General features: G+C 44.2%; 1 protein-coding gene across 11 annotated transcripts in view; it reads left to right on the top strand.

Annotated features, from left to right (window-relative positions):
- Nucleotides 1-18,114, top strand: part of TCF3 (transcription factor 3) — a 196,439-nt gene that overhangs the window by 76,768 nt on the left and 101,557 nt on the right. For 7 of the 11 annotated variants that reach the window (XM_030217652.1, XM_030217658.1, XM_030217659.1 and 4 more), the window contains exon 4: nucleotides 7,100-7,126. The exons of the other annotated variants lie outside the window; for them this stretch is intronic. In XM_030217652.1, the coding sequence (XP_030073512.1) occupies nucleotides 7,100-7,126 (27 nt within the window). The remainder of the gene's footprint in view (nucleotides 1-7,099; nucleotides 7,127-18,114) is intronic. 11 annotated transcript variants of the gene reach the window in all.

The raw sequence follows: 18,114 nt of genomic DNA on the forward strand, positions 1-18,114 counted from the left end.
CCCAAGGACCGCATTTAAAGCCCCTGCATTAGAGTTGTAGGGGAACAAAAATTTCACCCATCCCCAACAGTCTAACCCATACCCACGCAGATCCCCATAGTTAATCTTCTCCATACCCACAGGAGTCAACATTGTTTACTTGCTCACAGCCCTCTGTTTCTTCCAAACTCCAACAGCCTCCCTTTTTTTTTTGGATGGCCTTCCCTATTCAGCCAATGAGCTTTCAAGCCTGGTTGGTGTTCTAGCTGCCTCTCAGGGCATTCCAAGCCTCATTCTGGAGTCACTAGAGATTTTGACTATACTCCTGTGGGAATTCCATGGCAGCAATTTATAACCTGCAGGATTCGTGCAATCCCCATTCCTGTGCAGCTGTCTACATTCCATCCCCTTTATCACTTTTCCTGCCTTCCTTGAATTTTAGGAGCATTGCTGCCACGCCATCTAATAAAATAAAAGTTGCACCATGGGTTTATGCAGCGGCATTATCTGTTTTGTATTATCCATTCCTTTCTGAATAATTTCTACCAAATTGTATTATGGCTAGAGCTCTTTACTACAGTACAACTGTTTTTAAGTAATATCTTAATGCCTTTTTTTTTTTTTTCTATGGATGGAGTTGGCCCACATGGGACAGGTTTCAGATACTTTGTAATATGTTTTGTCATGGTCTTGCATATGCATGATCCTTAAGTATATTGACTATTGCTTTAGTTTTTGGCCTTGTATTTTCCCTCCTGCAGCACCATGGGCTTGAAGCTCCATTAAAACCAGAGCTGTTGTCTAATTAACCATGGATTCTTTAAGGATTCTTTGCCTCTATTCTTATATTCCCTCCCTATCTTCTTGTTCTGCGCCTGCCCCCCCCCCCCCCCCCCCCATGGTAGATGACGTTTAATGTGAGCAAGTGCAAAGTGATGCATGTGAGAAAGATGAATCCAAACTGTACAGAGAAGGGTGACAAAAATGATAAAGGGGATGGGATGACCTCCCTATGAGAAAAGGCTAAAGAGGCTAGGGCTCTTCAGCTTGGAGATATGATACAGGTCTATAAAATGAGTGGAGTGGAACGGGTAGACGTTGACTCGTTTACTCTTTCCAAAAATCCTAGGACTAGGGGGAATGCAATGAAACTACTAAGTAGTAAATTTAAAACAAATCAGAGAAAATATTTCTTCACTCAGCAAGTAATTAAACTCTGGAATTCATTACTAGAGAATGTGGTAAAAGCAGTTAGCAGGATTTTTGGATAACTTTCTAGAAGTCCATAAGCCATGGACTTGGGAAAAATCTACTTATTTCTAGGATAAGCAGCATAAAATGTACTGTTTTGAGATCTTACCAGGTACTTATGACCTGGATTGGCCACTGTTGGAAAGAGGATGCTGGGCTTGATGGACCTTTGGTCTGCTCCAATATTGCAACACTTATGTAACAGTGGATGGCCTGGCCAGTTTTTGCAGGAATAAGGCAATAGAACAGAAAACCTGCTGGTTTTGTATCAACAGGATACTGGGCTAGATGGACTGTTGGTCTGACCCAGTATAGTTACTCTTATGTTCTTATGTCACTCCCTTCTCTGCTGGCATCGCTATTTGTGAATGGAAAACCAGGGAAACCAATCCCTACGTGTAATTGTTTGTACCAGATCAAGCCAAGGTCTACAGGCAGCGTCAGTATCCTCTAAAGACAGTGCTGGGACCCCCTAGCAACATGCATGTTGACTAATCTGCAGTGTCCTTCCCTCTAGAACATAAACTTCCTGTTTCCAAGAGGTTGGGACCCTGCAGAGCTGTTAGTGCGTATGCGACTGGGAGATACCATGCTGCCTTTTGAGGACTTCATCGCAGCTGTCTTTAGGTCTTCAGATGATCCAGTGACAGCTATTAGTGAAGGGCTGGCGGGGTTGCGGGAAAGGGAGCTGTTTCAGGGGACAAAGACCTGGAGGAGGTAAGATGAGGGGTGGGTGACCAGCTGAGAAATATGACCTAGAGGAAAGATGTAAGGGCACCAGAGTAGGGGGAATAAGGACATAGAAGGATAGGGAAATAGAGGAGATTCTAGATTGGGGGAGGGGGGATATAGAGAAGGAATGTGGACAGGACACAGTTTGGGTGCTGGGCCTGAGGAAAGGAATGAGGGAGATTCTGGACACAGGGAGTGGTGATAGGACACACAGGGTCTGGACACAAGAGAAGGAATGGTGGAAGATTCTGGTTACATGGAAACATTGTACACAGGGGGGATGCTGAATGAGGAAAGTATGGGTGGAGATTCCAGACATGGGAAAGGACAGGCTATAGGGGATGCTGGGCATGTGGAAAGGAATGGGGGAGATTCTGGACATGGGGAAGGATAAGGGCAGGGTCATAAAATTGAGATGTTGGACACGGGAGGATAAGGACAAGAACACAGAAGGGAGATGGATGGTGGACATGGAGAGAGAAGAAATGTCAAATGGAGAGGAGAAAAGAGTTAAGACAGGAACATAGAAACCATAGACTGGGACAATATAATCGGAAAAATAAAATGACCAAACAACAAAAGTGGTAGTGTGTTATTTTCTATTTAGTGGTTGGAGTATGTCAGTTTTTCTAAAGTATAGAGCTGGTGTTAGATATCTCTGGGGTCTCTGTGTTCTTTGAGTGGCAAAGGCCAGATATTCTGCTGTCATGCAGTTTCAATGTAAGGATCTGTAGTATCTGGCTTGTTCAGTTTTCCCAAAAGCTGTACTGATGTTAAAGGGTCCATTGCATATTGTGCTGCCTTTCCCTAGGGTATGGTCCTTATGAGTTTTGGAAGTTATAGCAGAATGGTTGATTTGCTCTAGATACTGAGTGCATTTTTGTACAGTTTTGTATTACTTTACAATATGCCTACTGAGATTGTATTAGAAGCAAATATTTTTGTACAGCATGTTTTATGAGGAAATATCTTAGCTCTGCTGTACTCCAGTTATTGGAGAAGAGGCCAATTGGTTCTGTGAATGCAAAATATGTTTGGATTTAATACTGTATGGAGGAAGCATATGTATATTGAGGGACTATGGAGAGAGCTGTGACTCAGGGTTGAAGAGAGCAACCTTTAGTATGACCCCTTCTCCGTCCTCAATGTGGCCTGCAGATGCTCAGTCCTGTACTGCTGCCCTCACCATTGGGTGTAGTTCGGGGTGTGGTGAAGCAGGGTGATGGCAGGTGCTGTTTTTCTTCCAAAAAGTTGGCAACCTTAGACAATACCATTCATGTAGCTGGCAGGAACCACCAAACTCCACCAGCTGAAGTCATCTGCAGTCCACCAAACTCATCAAACCATAGCAGTCTGGGGTGCTGCTCCAAACCACTGACACTGCAACTGCAGGCATAGTGAATTCTCATATCGGTTCAGCTCGTGTGAGAATTGAGTATGCATGGGGTGCTGGTTTCAGTGGCTCAGAGCACTGTCTTTAACTGCTGCACTTTTTTCTAAACATGGCTTGGATGTCTTTAGCTGGCGGGGCTGGGAATCTTTGCTAGTTAAAAGTATTTGTTTTAAATTTTCGTGTGGCAGGGAGTAGCAAGTGAAGAGGAAATGCATGCCCACCCAAAAATTGCCTTCTGGCTATGCCACTGCCTATCAATCCAGTCATTGCAGTGGAGCCTGAAACCATAACCAACTCTTGCTCACTGAAAGTTGCCTAATAGGATTCCCCATGCTAATTGTTTGGTATTGTATAAATGCTTAGTCCCTCTTCTCTTTTTTTGGAACTGTGAATGCCTTAATAGCTTCTCTGGATCTTGGGGAGCATAAGACCTGACCTGGAAATTGAACACAAACCATTTGGCTGACTCATCTCTTCTTAAACTTTCTGTGAACATGTCTCTCTCTTTTTTTTTTTTTTTTTTTTTTTTCCCCCAGTTCTAGATTGGAAATCAATGTGGCTGTGCCTACTGTTATAGTTGCCTTTATGTAGAGGGTTGGATGGAATTAACCCTTGTATGTTAATTTTGTGCCTTAGTCAACCCTGGTATGAACAGTAAATAGAAATTGGATAGTTGGTGCAAGGCAACTGATTTTTAATTATTTTCATGTGCTAGCCTGTGCTGTAGAGATGACCTCGTACAATAATCAGATCTTGTTTGGAAAACATTTGACATGCAAATATAGACTGAGAATTGATGAGGAGTGGTAACCTCTTCTTTTCAGGAAAAAGGTCCCCTTTTACCAATCAAGAAATGCAAGGCATGCAAGGTGGTGGTTAATGTCCTGCACAGGTCAGTTGTGTGGGCTCCTTGAAGTATTGTGCTATCATTAAGGATATTAAAAGGCAGTGCAGACAAAGATGACAAAATAGTTTGGGATTTGTGCCAAAATATGTATAAGAAGAAACTTGAAGACCTGTATCTATACCCTAGAGGAAAGAAGGGACAGAGGAAGTGGCTTTTAAATATTTGAAAGGTATATACAAATCTTTTAGAGACAGGAAGTGATTAAATCTAGGGGACATGTTGAGGTTGCAGGCTGGTAGAATTAGGAGTAGCATCATGAAACATTTCTTTAGAAAGGGTGGATTCCTGGAATAACCTCCTTGTGGAGATGGTGGGGACAAAAAAAATGATGGAAAAAGATGATCCCTATGTAGAAGTAGGACTGAATCAAAGCAGAACGTAAATAACATCAAACTTTAAACAGTTCATAGAAGGATATAAACTGCAAAGAGCAGAAAGTATAACTCTGGCCTCCTTGTTGGTCAGACTGGATGGAACACAAGTCTTTGTGCTATCCTTTACTACGTTACTAATGCTTTTTGATGCCACTTATTGCATAGCAAAATTGAGTTTTAGAACCTAGCATGCATGCTCCACTGTAGCAAATTGTAGATTGACTGGGAACCATTACATGCATTATGGCGTCCTAGGTTGATTGAATCCCTTGATGTGGTTCAAAATAGCAAGTGGACTCTGGGCCACAAAGTAGAATGTGGCAAGTAGCATTGCACCTTTTTCTGGCTAAACCCTGGCAGACAGACTGTGTAAAATGGAAAGATGAGTATTTTGGAGGTGGGGAGGGGGAGAGTGTAATGGGGTAGCCATGCTGTGAGGAGAGATCTCTGAATAAAATAAGGAGAATGAATGCTGCACTGTAGCTGGGACTTGAAAGTGGTGCTGAACTGCCAATTTTTGTGGCTGGAGAGAGGGGAGAGGGAAGCTTGATAACACCTTACTCCTCTGGGGCTGGCCCTCAACTGGCACCAACTCGCAAGCTGGAGCCTGCCTTAATGCTGAGGTGCCCAAGAACTCCGGGCAGAGGCATGGTTCTCCCCCCCCCCCCCCTTTCACTGCTAGGCAGGCCCCCAATCCATATCCTAGCACCTGAAGGAGACCAAATCACCTGCACATTTTTCATCTTCCTTTCTCTCTGAGCACTCCAGTGCTAAGAATGGGCAGAAGGAGAGGGAAATGGGGGAATGGGTGCTAAGTCAAACAAAATATTTAACCTGTTCTGGTGCTGTGGAATGCTAACTGCCTCCGTGGCTGCAAGGCATAGGGGCAGCCACTACTTGCCTAAGGGATTGGTAGCATGGAATGTTGCTACTGTTTGGGTTTCTGCCAGGTACTTGTGATCTGGATTGGCCACTGTTGGAAACAGGATACTGGGCTACATGAATCATTGGTTTCACTCAGTATGTCTGTTATGTTCCAAGACTGTAGGTCAAGACCTTGTCCCCTCCAATCCACTTTACTAATGCAGTCCCGTAGGATCCAGGCTGATGGTAACCTAATCTCACCACATCAAGGACTGTAACATTGTGCTTTTGGAGGTAAGGGAAAGTTCATCATCCTGCTCCGTCAGAGTGAAGGCCTGTGGGCTGACATCTGAGAAACGCCCCAGGTCAGGCCCTCAACCACAGGACTACACATGTATTCTGGGTTCTCAAAAGACACGCCTGCCAAAATCTTTCTGCACTAGATGCTCTGCACCATTTGCTGGAGGCAGAGACATAATGGTTGTTTCCAGGGCTATATCGCTGCTTTGACAGCTGATGTCCCTGAAATCTGTGTTCTTTGCCTCAGTTTATTGGTAGGAAGGGTTCACTTGTCTGTACTAGTCTAGCAGGACTCAAGGACAGGAAATTAGCAGTTAAGACCAAACTTCACCTTTTTTATGTGGGGGCAGGAGGGAGGTTTTTAGTTTAGCTCAAGTCTTCAGTAGTAGTTCACGGTGAATTAGGTATAATCTACATGGAGCGACACGTACAACTTTAGCCAACTTTACTGGGCAGACTGGATAGACAATGTTGGTCTTTGTTTCCTGTAATACCTGAACATAGTAACATTGCAAACCCTCCAGGGACAGGGAAATATCTAAGCTTATACCAGAGGCAGCAGAGGGTTAAATGAATTGCCCAAGATCACAAGGAGTTACTGGAAAGGAAAAAGATACAGAAAATATTAAATTTACTTAAATACATCTCACAGCTGGAAAAGGTACACTATTCTGATGTCCACAGTTGACCAAATTTTTAGTGCCCTCAGAAAGCCCTAATCTGTTAGAAAGCAAAACACCTAAAAGCAGAAGTAATAAGAACATAATAGCCATGGTCACCCATGGTCTATCTAGCCCAATATCCTGCTTCTAACAGTGGCCAATCCAGGTCACAAGTCCCTGGCAGAATCTCAAATAGTAGCAAGAGTCCATGCTACAAATCCCAGGGATAAGTAGTAGCTTTCCCAAGATCTTGTCTTAATAGCAGATTATGGATTTCCCTCCAGGAACTTGTCCAAGCTTGTGTTAACCCAGATATGCTAACTACTGTTATTACCACATCCTCTGGCAATGAGTTCCAAAGCTTTAAATATTGATTGAGTAAAAAAAAAATATTCTAAAGTATGTAACTTCATGGAGTGTCCCCTAGTCTTTAGAGTAAAGCAATTGTTTCTGTTCTCCCCAGCTCAGTATTTTGTAGACTTCAGTCGTATCTCCCCAAAACCATCTCTTTTCCATGCTGATGAGCCCTAACCTCTTATGAGAGGAGTTCATTCCCTTAATTATTTTGGTTGCCCTTCTTTTGAGGTATTTTCTAATTCGGCTATGTTTTTTTTTTTTTTTGTTCTTTGGGGTACAGTGACCAGAATTGCACACAGTGCTCAAGGTGAGGTCACACCATGGAGCCATTATAATCTCTTATTTTCTATCCTTTTCCTATTGGCATTCTGTTTTTTGGTTTTTTTTTTTTGGTCTCTGTTGCACACTGAGCAGATAATTTCCATGTATTGTCCACAATGGCACCTAGATCTTTTTATTGGGTGGTAACTCCTAAAGTGGAACCTAGAATCAGGTAACTGATTTGGATCATTCTTACCAATGTGCATCACTTTGACTTGTCCACATTGCCATAGAGTAGACCATAAAGTTTCCAATACAATTTGAATAAGATTATAATTTCATGTAGTGTGTTTTGATAAAACTTAAAACTTCTATTGGCCTTTAAATTGGCTTTAAATTTGTGTGCTTGTATATGACCTAGTTAATTTTGGAAGAGAAATACCCAAGCTCAGTACATTTCCAAATTCTCTTCCTGTTGCATCACTACCTTTCTCATTGCAAAATTAATGCAAGGTTTGGGTTAGGTGGCCATGCTGGATCACTGGGGGAAGGTGGGGGGGGGGGGGGGGGGAAAATTACATACCTGTTGTACTGAACAATGATTGGTTTTCCACTTTGTTCAGACTGAAGCTAATTACTAGTTGACTAATTTTATTGGTTTCAAATCCTTTTAAGCAGAGATTTTGCTGTAAGGCTGATCACCCAAGTGATTAGAGCTCAAAGCTGCTTAATTTGGAAGTATTTATTGGGCAGCCTTCTGTCACCTCTGCTTCAAATTAAATTAGTATGGAGTCAGCTTTTATGTGAAGTTCAGACCAGCAGCTCCATGTCCTGATGCCTTTTAGAAACAGGATATATTCCTTGGCTCATTTCTGTATAGAAGGGTTAAGGTTTGAAGAATAAGTGGATGGGGGGATAGAAGAGAGAATTACCTGGACCATTATAAATCTGTGGAGTTTAGTGGACTTGTATTTGTTTTTCTTGCATTGTTGAATTTAAAAGATGTCTGGAATGTCCATCCATAGTCTTGAGAGGGTCGCAAACATATATTCAAAATAAATAATTGTAAAAACAAACCTTACACATCCTAGATATGCAACAGATGCAAAACATCACAAGTTAAAGTCACCAAAAACCAGACTAAACAAGTGTGATTTAACCAGCTTCTTGACTGGGCAAAGATGAGATTTTGACACACTTTTTTTTTTTTTTTTTTTTTTTTTTTTAACTGTTTTGAGTTATGTAAACTTGCTATTTGGGCATTATTTATACCTTGAGGTACTTGGATCTCTACTACCTTTCCTGCATCAGCCATCCCTTTATGACACACATTAGGTAAGCAACTGTGGTAATAAAAAATAAGGTAAGCAACTGTGGTAATAAAAAAATAACAATATCCCGTTGGCAAATGGATCCAATGAAAATTGAAGAAAAAAAAAAAACCAGTAAAGCGGTTAGAAAAAATCACATCTTTCAATGGGAAAAAGCTGTTACCAATAATTTATTGGTTCCATGGAGAGAGACTTGGGAGCCATAGAAAGTGGCATGGCCTCTCCGTGCAAGTGGTGGTGACAGACAGTAATGAATTCAAGAGGGCCAGACTTCTGAGTTGCAGAAAAGTGAGGGGGAAAGCCAGAGATGAGCTGAAGCCTACAGGTTGGGGGGGATCTGATCATCCCTGGACATGCCCACGAGTTGTGCCTACCGCAAGCTATTGTGGGCATACGTCAGGAATGCGCAGACCCTTTTACTGACCAATGACCAGCTAGCAGCGTACATATATAATTTGCATGTTAATGTTGAGCATTGGTCTGTAATTCCAACTCATTAATGAGATGGTGTTTCTTTGGTGCGGTTTCTTACAGTGCTGGAGTTTTATATATTGGACCCTCAGTCTGAGTACAAGAGATGGCATTTTGGAGGAGGAGAGGTAGTTAAAGCACTTTTAATGTCATGGGAAAGGTCCGTAGAGAAACAATTGATGTATTCTTTTATGAACCCAGTGGTAGTAAACTAAACATCAAAATGTAGGTATAAATTTAAAAGTAGAATTTCTAAAACAGAAAAGGGATACCTTATCTTGAGATGAAGAATCTGTATGTAACCAAATATTAAAGAAGGAAACTTACACTGATTTCTCTATTGAAAATGGATTCAGACCAGAGTGCAGGTCTCTTGGGTTGGACATATATATTCTTTTTAAATTCTCCCCCCCCCCCCAAAAAAAAAAAAAATCCTGCCACTGCATAATATGAAAAATTGAAATATCCACTAACCATAGCCTCTACATCAACCAGAGTGCTGCAGGATGGCAAAAGATCAAGTGTATGATGATGAGCTATTGCAGATTTGAGTGTTGTGGGAAGGATGGGTACAGTTAGCTATTAAACTACTAGTTGAAGAAAACACTTATCAGAATTCATGGGGGGGGGGAGGGGGGGAGAAATATAATTTGGTAAAGCCAATGTTAGTTTTTAAAAAGCCCCACAAGCCTGCAGATTGAGTAATGAAAGAACACAAGATGAATGTAGCCATGATTAGTGTACTTCCCAGGAAAACTCTTCCTTGGCATATTCTTTCCTTGAGCAAATAGCTTGCTCTTGGTGCTTTTTGATGCTGTCATATTTAAAAGGTAAAATGAGCTGAACCTTTCTTTTACCTGGTGACTTAGAGCATGTCGAAGAGAAGGGGCAAGCTGAAGGGTCTTTCCCTCCTGAAGCTGCAGTCCTCTTCTTCAGCAACCCTCCATTACTGCCTTTACTGTACCTTCCCCAATATCGGGCATTTCTGCTTCCGGGGCAGGGAATAGGCCTTAGAGAATGTGTCTTTGCTCAGCACAGTGGGACCAGCAACTCCCCCTGTCCTGCGACCTGATGAAAGGCTTGCGCTGGTTCTTGACCCCAAAGGAAGTGGGTTAGACGAATCAGCAGGGAAGCAGCCATCATTGATGGAAGCGCTGGGGAAGATTACTGCTGTTGGTGTAACCCCACAGCACTTTTGGAGGGGAATCAGTGACTCCTGGACATAGCATTGGTGGAAACTACTGTGGAAAGTGTTTCCTCCAGTTATACTTCAGAAGAAGTGGCCCTCTACTACTGCTCTTCAGCCATTGGTGAAATCACAGGAGATATTATTGAATTTAATCTGGACAGCTATTGGAAACCCTGCATAAGGTTTGCACTTCTTTCGTATCTCTTTCCTTTAATAACACTGTGCAACTTAAAGAAGTTAAAGGTAGAGTTGATTGTCACAACCAGGCAAACTCAAACTCAGTTGGAATATGTGGTGGCCAAGATGCAGGAAAATCAAGCTCTGTTTGTGGGAGATAGACTTGCTTCACCATAAGGTGGGAAATCTGGAAAACTTGGCAAGGAACTTAAATTTGAGAATTTCCCATATAGACTTTATATCTATTGTATGTTTCATAGGTTCCTGAAGGAGATTTTTTTTTTTTTTTAACGTATTCTGAGAATTCTTTTTCACCTATTCTCAAAAGTTATCTTGACAATTCCATCAAAGTTGGAAGTGCAGGAAGAGCAGTCACTGCAGCAGAATGCATCATCTGACAATTTGGATGTTTCAACATTTATTGAACAGACGGTGAAAAATTAAAATGAGCTACATTGCTTGTTTCGTTAATCTCAGCAAGGCATCTTTATCTTAATCTTCAGATATCTCAACCCACATTTTTAGGTGGAAAAGTTCTGATTTTTTCTGATGTTTCAAAATGGACTTAGGAAAGAAGGAAGAGGTTCTTGGGGATGAGGCAAGAAGTATTTTGCCTGTTTCCAGCTCTTTTCCTTTGTAAATGTGTTCTTCTTTTCTATGTTAAGAAATACCTATAAAAGATGAAATGAGAACAGTTCAGTGTTGCCAAAGTTGTTCTTGCAATTTTGAAAAATACTCATCACATTGGGCCAGTGGTCATCTTTAAGGAGTTTGAAGATGAAGAGAGCATGGGATTCTGAATTTTTAGGTACAGAGCTTTCACACGGTTTTTGCATATGAATAGTCACTTATACAGTTGAATACACAGGGGAAGGGTCTCGGCTACCACCTTTCTTATATGATACAGAAAGCTTTTGTCAACACTAAACTTGGCTTAAATTATTGGTGTCAATGCTGTGAAGTTATAGCTGTGATACATCATCCCCTTTTTAGCTCACGACATAAAAAATGAAAAACAAAAATTATTTTGACAGCAGCATCTCTATCTATTAGTGCATTTTAATTAGAACACAACCAAGAAATGGTTTGTGAATATTCATGATGGTTATTAAAATGCATAATTAATCAGTAGGGGGTTTGATTTTAATAACCATATTAATGGGGGGTACTCCCTGTTCTTTAACTAGATTCATGTATCTGTTACATATGTCTTTTTAGGTCTTTATTCTGAAAATCTATTTGTTTTAGTGATTGTAGTACAGAGAGCTATATAAATATATACTTGTAAAACTTGTGTAGTTCATGCAGCTCTCCACATAGTTATACTCTTAGAATTCCTTTTAGGTTGTTCATTTGGTCTTACATGTACTATACTGTTTAGCATGGTCATCAGACTAAGGATTGTTTTCTTTTCTGGAAGGCAGTCACTTTTCTGTGTTAGTATTAAAAGGAGACTGCAGGATGTAGAACGGTAAGGAGTTTAAATTAGGACAGCCTTTGTTAGCCCAGTTCCCTTGTTTGCCTCCTAAATTTAAATTGCTTACCTATGTGGATAGAGGTTGCTTTTTCGCCTGCTATCTGTATAGTCAGGTGGAATGCCTTTACTCCACCCCAGTGTTATTGAGGGATCAAGATAGGTTCAGTTTTATTTGATATTCTGCCTGTATCAAAAATGAATAAAAAATATGGGTGAAAGGAAGAACGAGGACAAAAAGGAAAGAATTTGGACTAGAGATCGTGGACAAGTGGAAAGGATATGGTAATTATACAGGGGAAAAAGTAGGGAAGGGAAAGACACCAGACCAGGAAAAATGCCTCATCACTGTCCCTGCAGGCCCCGAGGAGAGAACAATATTTGTTTCTAATCCAGAATAGGTGGAAAAGCAGCTGGAAAGTTTGAAAGCCCTAAGAAGACTGCAATCCTTCTTTTTTTTTTTTTTTTTTTCCTAACTTCAAATCTGAGGTAAAAAGTGGGAGACTATTCACAGGGCAGGCTCTGAAATGCTAAAGCAGGACTGGAGAATAAACATTCCTTCCTATTGTCAGGTCCACTAAGTGTTGAACAGGCTGGGTAAGGGACTTTCAGTGATTTCTTTATAGTGCCCCCAAAAATTCATGGATGGGGGCATTTGACTTTATCTACTGAGTTGCTGTCCCTGACCACATTCTCACATTTTTACTGTTCTATCCATTCACACTTAAGTGGTGGATGATAGTGTATTGTACATTGAGGTAGCTGCTGGTTTGTCAGATGTGGGGCAGTTAATGTATAACAAAGAATTGCTTTATGTATAATTGAGCCAAAGAGAATGTAAAGCAAGACTTTGCAGACTTGTTCAGATATGTTGGATTTTCAGTATAGTAACAATTGTGCAATTTGTCACAGATTATTGTTACTGGCTTTTTATATTATAATCTGTTTTGAACCTTTTTCAGGTTATGAGCATAATGTAAGCCCCAAGAGTATATCACAATGAATATGCGTACAAGAAATTTTGCCCTATATTGGATATCTATAAAATATATTCATCTAGTGTGTTCATGGACCAATTCTTCCTAACACTGTAGGATCATATTTTAATCTTCTGTAAATACAGTTGGTACATAACACAATTATAAGCTAATGAGTATAAAATTTGTGAGGTGGCTGTCTAAAGTCTCTAGTGAGAGATGGGGTGTTGGGCAGACCTTAGCTGAATGCTGAGGGGGGGGGGGGGGGGGGGTTGTCTTATGCCTTTGTTCATTTTGTTTTCATTTGTAACACTGGATGACTGGAGGTAAAGGCAAATTCTGGGTAATCATGGGGTTCAGTTCTATGCTGTTGTTTTGATGTACATCTCTCTTTTACTGGTGATGTGCAGGACTTAATATTGATTATACAGAAGGGACTTGAAGACAGAGGTGAGCTAATATTTTTAGATTAAAAGTCAGAAAACCAAGTTCTTGCAAATAAGTAACCCTTTTGTAGGGATGGATACAAAGAGGCATATTTTCAAAGCACTTAGCCTTCCAAAGTTCCATAGGTTTCTAGAAACCTATGGAACTTTGGAAGGCTAAGTGCTTTGAAAATATGCCTCAAAGTATAATGATGGTTACACACTGGAAACGCATCTTAAAATTTTAGGAATTATGAATAAACATCTTACATTGGACTGTCAAGCTCAGTGTTGCTACTAAAGATTTTAGATCTTATGGAGGCTGATGAGCTAGAGCATATTTTACACACACAGTTTTTTTTACTTGTTCAAAGCAATAGTTCTTATATAGATTATTGCAATGTCATCTTATGTCAGATGCAAACATTGCAAAATACAGCTGTTCGAATGATTTGTGGGGTGGCTAAATTTGAGAAAGTCACTACTTTTGCTGGTGACATTTCGTTGGCTTCTCATGGAGGCATCCTATATAATAAAACGCACCTCCAACGTTCTGAAGCTGACTCCGTGGCTGAGGCATTCCTGCGCACTGAAAGGATGCATCCATCTGATGAAGTGACGTACCGAACTTCCGGGTACGTCGCACGCAAAACCTGACCAACCAGAGGTGGGAGCCTGGGAGGGCTGGGCGCACAGCGGCGAATTGATCCACCGTTCACTGGACCTGCACGCTGAGCTGTGCACGGCAACAGAGAGATTTTGCCGGTATTGTTAGGGGCAGGGGAGGCAGGAGATTCACTGAGTGGCTGGAAGGGGGGGGGGGCACGGGAGAGAACAGCATCAGTGGGTGGCTGGAAGGGGGGGCAAGGGAAAATGGAGAATCGCTGGGTGGGTGGAGGGGGGCCAGAGGAAAAAGGAAAATCATTAGCTGGCTGGAGGGGGGCAGGGAAGAGAAGAGCATCCCTGGGTGGATACGGGGGGGGGGGGGGCAAGGAAAAATGAGAAACGCTGGGTGGCTGCAGGGGAGAGAGGAGAAAAGCGGGGGGGGGGAGGGGCAGGGGAGAGAGGACAATTGCTGGGTGGCTGCAGGGGGTGGCAGGGGACAGAGGACAATTGTTGGGTGCCTGGAGGGGGGGGGGGCAGGGGAGAGAAGAGCATGCCTGGGAGGATACAGTGGGGCAAGGAAAAAGGATAATCGCTGGGTGGCTGCAGGGGGAGCAGGGGAGAGAGGAGAATTGCTGGGTGGCTGGAGGGGGGGCAGGGGACAGAACAGACACACTCAACATTCAGCAGTCTCACTCTCTCTGTCACAAACACACACTCGCACATTCACTCTCTCTCACACAGTCACTTGCACACACACTCGCTGAAACATACACACTCCGACAAAAACCTTGCTAGCACCTGTTTCATTTGTGTCAGAAACGGGACTGATTTACTAGTGATACATGTTTAAACTTTGTTTGATCCATCACATTTTGTATGGTGAAGCCCCAGACTAAAGCTTGATTTTTGATATACCTAAACAGCATTCAGCTTAACTCGGGTATTTAATTTACACTGTCTAGCATGTAAAATTGTTTTTACTTGCTCTGACATATGGGTTGACTACCGCATCCCAGGAATCGGCATTTCCTTGGCATCAAGCAGATGCAGCCATTACAGATGGGTTGTGTCCATCAACCAGCAGAGGGAGATAGAGAGCACACTTTTTTCAGTGCCTCATACCAGCTTGCTCCACTGCCTCTCTTCAGTATTCTCTATCTCCCCTAGCAGAGTGGCTGCAGCTTCTTCCAGCTCCATCTAAAATCTGCTTGGAGGTTGCTCCTGTGCTTTTGCCAGTTGTTAGCAGGGGTGTTGGAGGCTATAGCAGCTTCACTTTAAAGGCACATAGGTTCGCCCTTTCCCTGCCTTACCCATACCTCTGTGGATGTGGACACATTGCTTAGCTTTCCCTGTCCTTCCCCACCAACAGTGGATGCAGGCAAATAGGTTCGCCCTTTCCCTGCCTTTCCCACTCACCTGAGCCTCTGGAGTTCTATTTACCTCTGCTTTCCTCATAGCGTTAAAAAAAAAAAGGAACAGAGGTTTTTCCTTGCCTTTTTCTGTGGGACCGGAGCTATGATACTCGGTCCAGTGAGGTAAGAGTGTTTTCTGACTCCTCTGGGGTGGGCCCGCAATCGGGGCGATTTTGGCGCGTACCGCCATTTTGAATTTTACCGCCCTTTTTGGCGATGGCTGCGGAGACAGTAAAGCGCTGTTCCAAGTGTGGCAAGCGCAGATCAGCAGCGGGGCTCTGTAAATCGTGCTGTACAGACGTTAGAGCCGGCCCGAGCATGGCGAGCGACGATTCTTCGCGCTCTGAGCTGCCAGCGGGCGCCATTTTCAATTTACCACATGACGCGACCTCCGCTGAGACGGAGAATCCTGAGCCCGGGGGGAGGCCTCGGAGTGAGGCTGATATGGGAGCTACTAGCCTCAGCAGAGATCCGGGTTCCCTGGGTGAGTTTTTCTCCCCTGATTTTCTTATTAATGCATAAAGCATACATGCTTAAAAGAGCTCTCCCACAAAGCCCGGCATGGGCCTCTTCTAGTGCCCCCCCCCCACCCCCCGGTGGATTCTAGCCTGGGTATGCCCCCTGAGGCGTTATTCCCTGATAATTGGCAGAATATGTAGCGCAGACGGGCTCATTCCCCTTCAGAGAGTGCTGTACCTCCTTCCCCCCCCCCCCCCCCCCCCCCGTGGTCGGGCTGCGAGGATTCGGAGGACTCTGGCAGGCCTTCATGGTCTGAGGAGCCAGAGTCTGGTGCAGAAGTGACTCAGGATCTAGACGATCCCTCCGCGGTGAGGATTTTCCACCGTAATGAGCTGCCAGCACTTATTTCTGATACCCTGCAGGCTCTCTCTATTGAGGACCCTGACAGTGGCTCAGCCTCCTCTGTGAATCCTAGGATGGCTAGTAGCCTTTCCTTTGCATGACTCCATCCAAGAGCTTATTTCGGCTCAATGGGCTGACCCCGAGGGACCTTTGAAAGTTTCCAGGGCTATGGGGCAATTATACCCTCTGAGTGAGGAGCATATGGCTCGCTTTGCTATGCCTAAAGTGGATGCCCTAGTCACAGCTGTGACAAAAGAGAACTACCCTCCCTGTTGAAGGAGGTGTTGCCCTGAAGGATATTCAAGACCGTAGACTGGAATCAGCACTTAAACGGTCATTTGAAATTGCAGGTCTCACTATTTGGGCGTCTGCATGCAGTTGTTATGCTGCTAGAGCCTGCCTGGCTTGGTTGCAACAGGCAGTGGAACAGCCCGGTGATAGAGCGGAGCCCTTTTCAGATGTGGCTCCGCGGATGGAGTAGGCCTTGTCCTTTCTTGCTGACGCCCTTTATGATATTGTCAGAGCTTTGGCTAAACACATGGCAGTAGCAGTGGCGGCTCGCCATCTTTTGCTACAGCATTGGGCGGCGGACATGTCTTCTAAGCAAAGGTTGGTGAAGTTGCCCTTTCAAGGCCTTCTCCTGTTTGGTGAGGAGTTGGAGAAAATTGTGAAGGGCCTGGGTGAGGCTAAACCCCAGCGCTTGCCCGAAGATAGGCCTCGGCCTTCCTCTAAGGGTGCGGCGGTCCACTCCTCTTACAGACCTCGCTTCCGTGAAGCTTGAAGGTACCGCCCGGGGTGTTCTGCTGGGTTCACTTCTCGTGCCCGTTTTCAGCAGAGGAACTCTTTTCACTCGGCCAAACGTTCCACAGCCACTGGCTCAAGGCCTGGAGTTCAGGGGCGACCCTCTCAATGATGGTGCGCTGGCCCTCTCCTCGAGTTCTGTCATCGGAGGACATCTTTCCCTCTTTGCCGAGGAGTGGGCCAACATTTCCTCAGATCAGTGGGTCTTGGACCTGATCAGAGACGGTTACAGAATTGAATTTGACGCCCCTGTAAGACGTGTTTGTGGAGTCCTGATGCGGTTCTGCCGCCAAACGGGTGGCGGTAGAGGAGACTTTACAAGGTCTGATTCAGATAGGGGCCGTGTCCCCGGTACCTCCCGCTGAACACGGCTGCGGCCGCTACTCCATCTACTTTGTGGTGCCGCGAAAAGGAGGGTCTTTTCGCCCTATTCTAGACTTAAAAGAATTAAACAAGTCCCTGAGAGTGCGGCATTTTCACATGGAAACCCTGCGCTCTGTCATTGCAGCGGTACAGCCAGGAGAGTTTCTCATGTCTCTGGACCTGAAAGAAGCTTACTTGCACATTCCAATTTGGCCCCCGCACCAGAAGTTTCTGAGGTTTGTGGTGATGGGAAAGCATTTCCAGGTCCGAGCCTTGCCTTTTGGCCTCGCCACAGCTCCCCGCACTTTTTCGAAGGTTATGGTGGTGGTAGCTGCCTTTCTAAGGCGAGAGGGTATTCGGGTTCACCCGTACCTGGACGACTGGGTCATTCGAGCAAACTCTGCTGCAGAGAAGTCAGCATGTAACAGCCAGAGTGGTCTCAGTACTTCAATCTCTGGGCTGGGTCGTCAATTTGGCCAAAAGTCACCTGACCCCCCTCACAGTCTCTAGAATATTTGGGGACCAGGTTCGACACAGCCTCGGGGTATGTGTACCTACCCGAGCAAAGGCGGTGCAAGCTTCAGATTCAGGTCCATCTGCTCCTGAGGATGCCTCGCCCGCGAGCTTGAGACATTGTCCAGCTGCTTGGATCGATGATGGCCACCATGGAACTGGTGCCCTGGGCGAGAGCGCACCTGAGACCTCTACAGTATGCTCTACTCCAAAGATGGTCTCCAGTATCTCAGGATTACCAATGCAGACTCTCTTGGCTCCCTGCGGCCCAACTCAGCATGGAGTGGTGGCTCTCAGACAGCATGCTGCGGCGAGGAATGCTGCTGGCGCTCCCCGATTGGTGCCTAGTGGTGACAGATGCCAGTCTGAAAGGCTGGGGCGCACATTGCAAGGGGAAGCATGCCCAGGGTCTATGGACACCCAAGGAGTCGGAG

The sequence above is a fragment of the Microcaecilia unicolor genome, chromosome 11, assembly GCF_901765095.1.
Source record: "Microcaecilia unicolor chromosome 11, aMicUni1.1, whole genome shotgun sequence".
Taxonomy (NCBI): domain Eukaryota; kingdom Metazoa; phylum Chordata; class Amphibia; order Gymnophiona; family Siphonopidae; genus Microcaecilia; species Microcaecilia unicolor.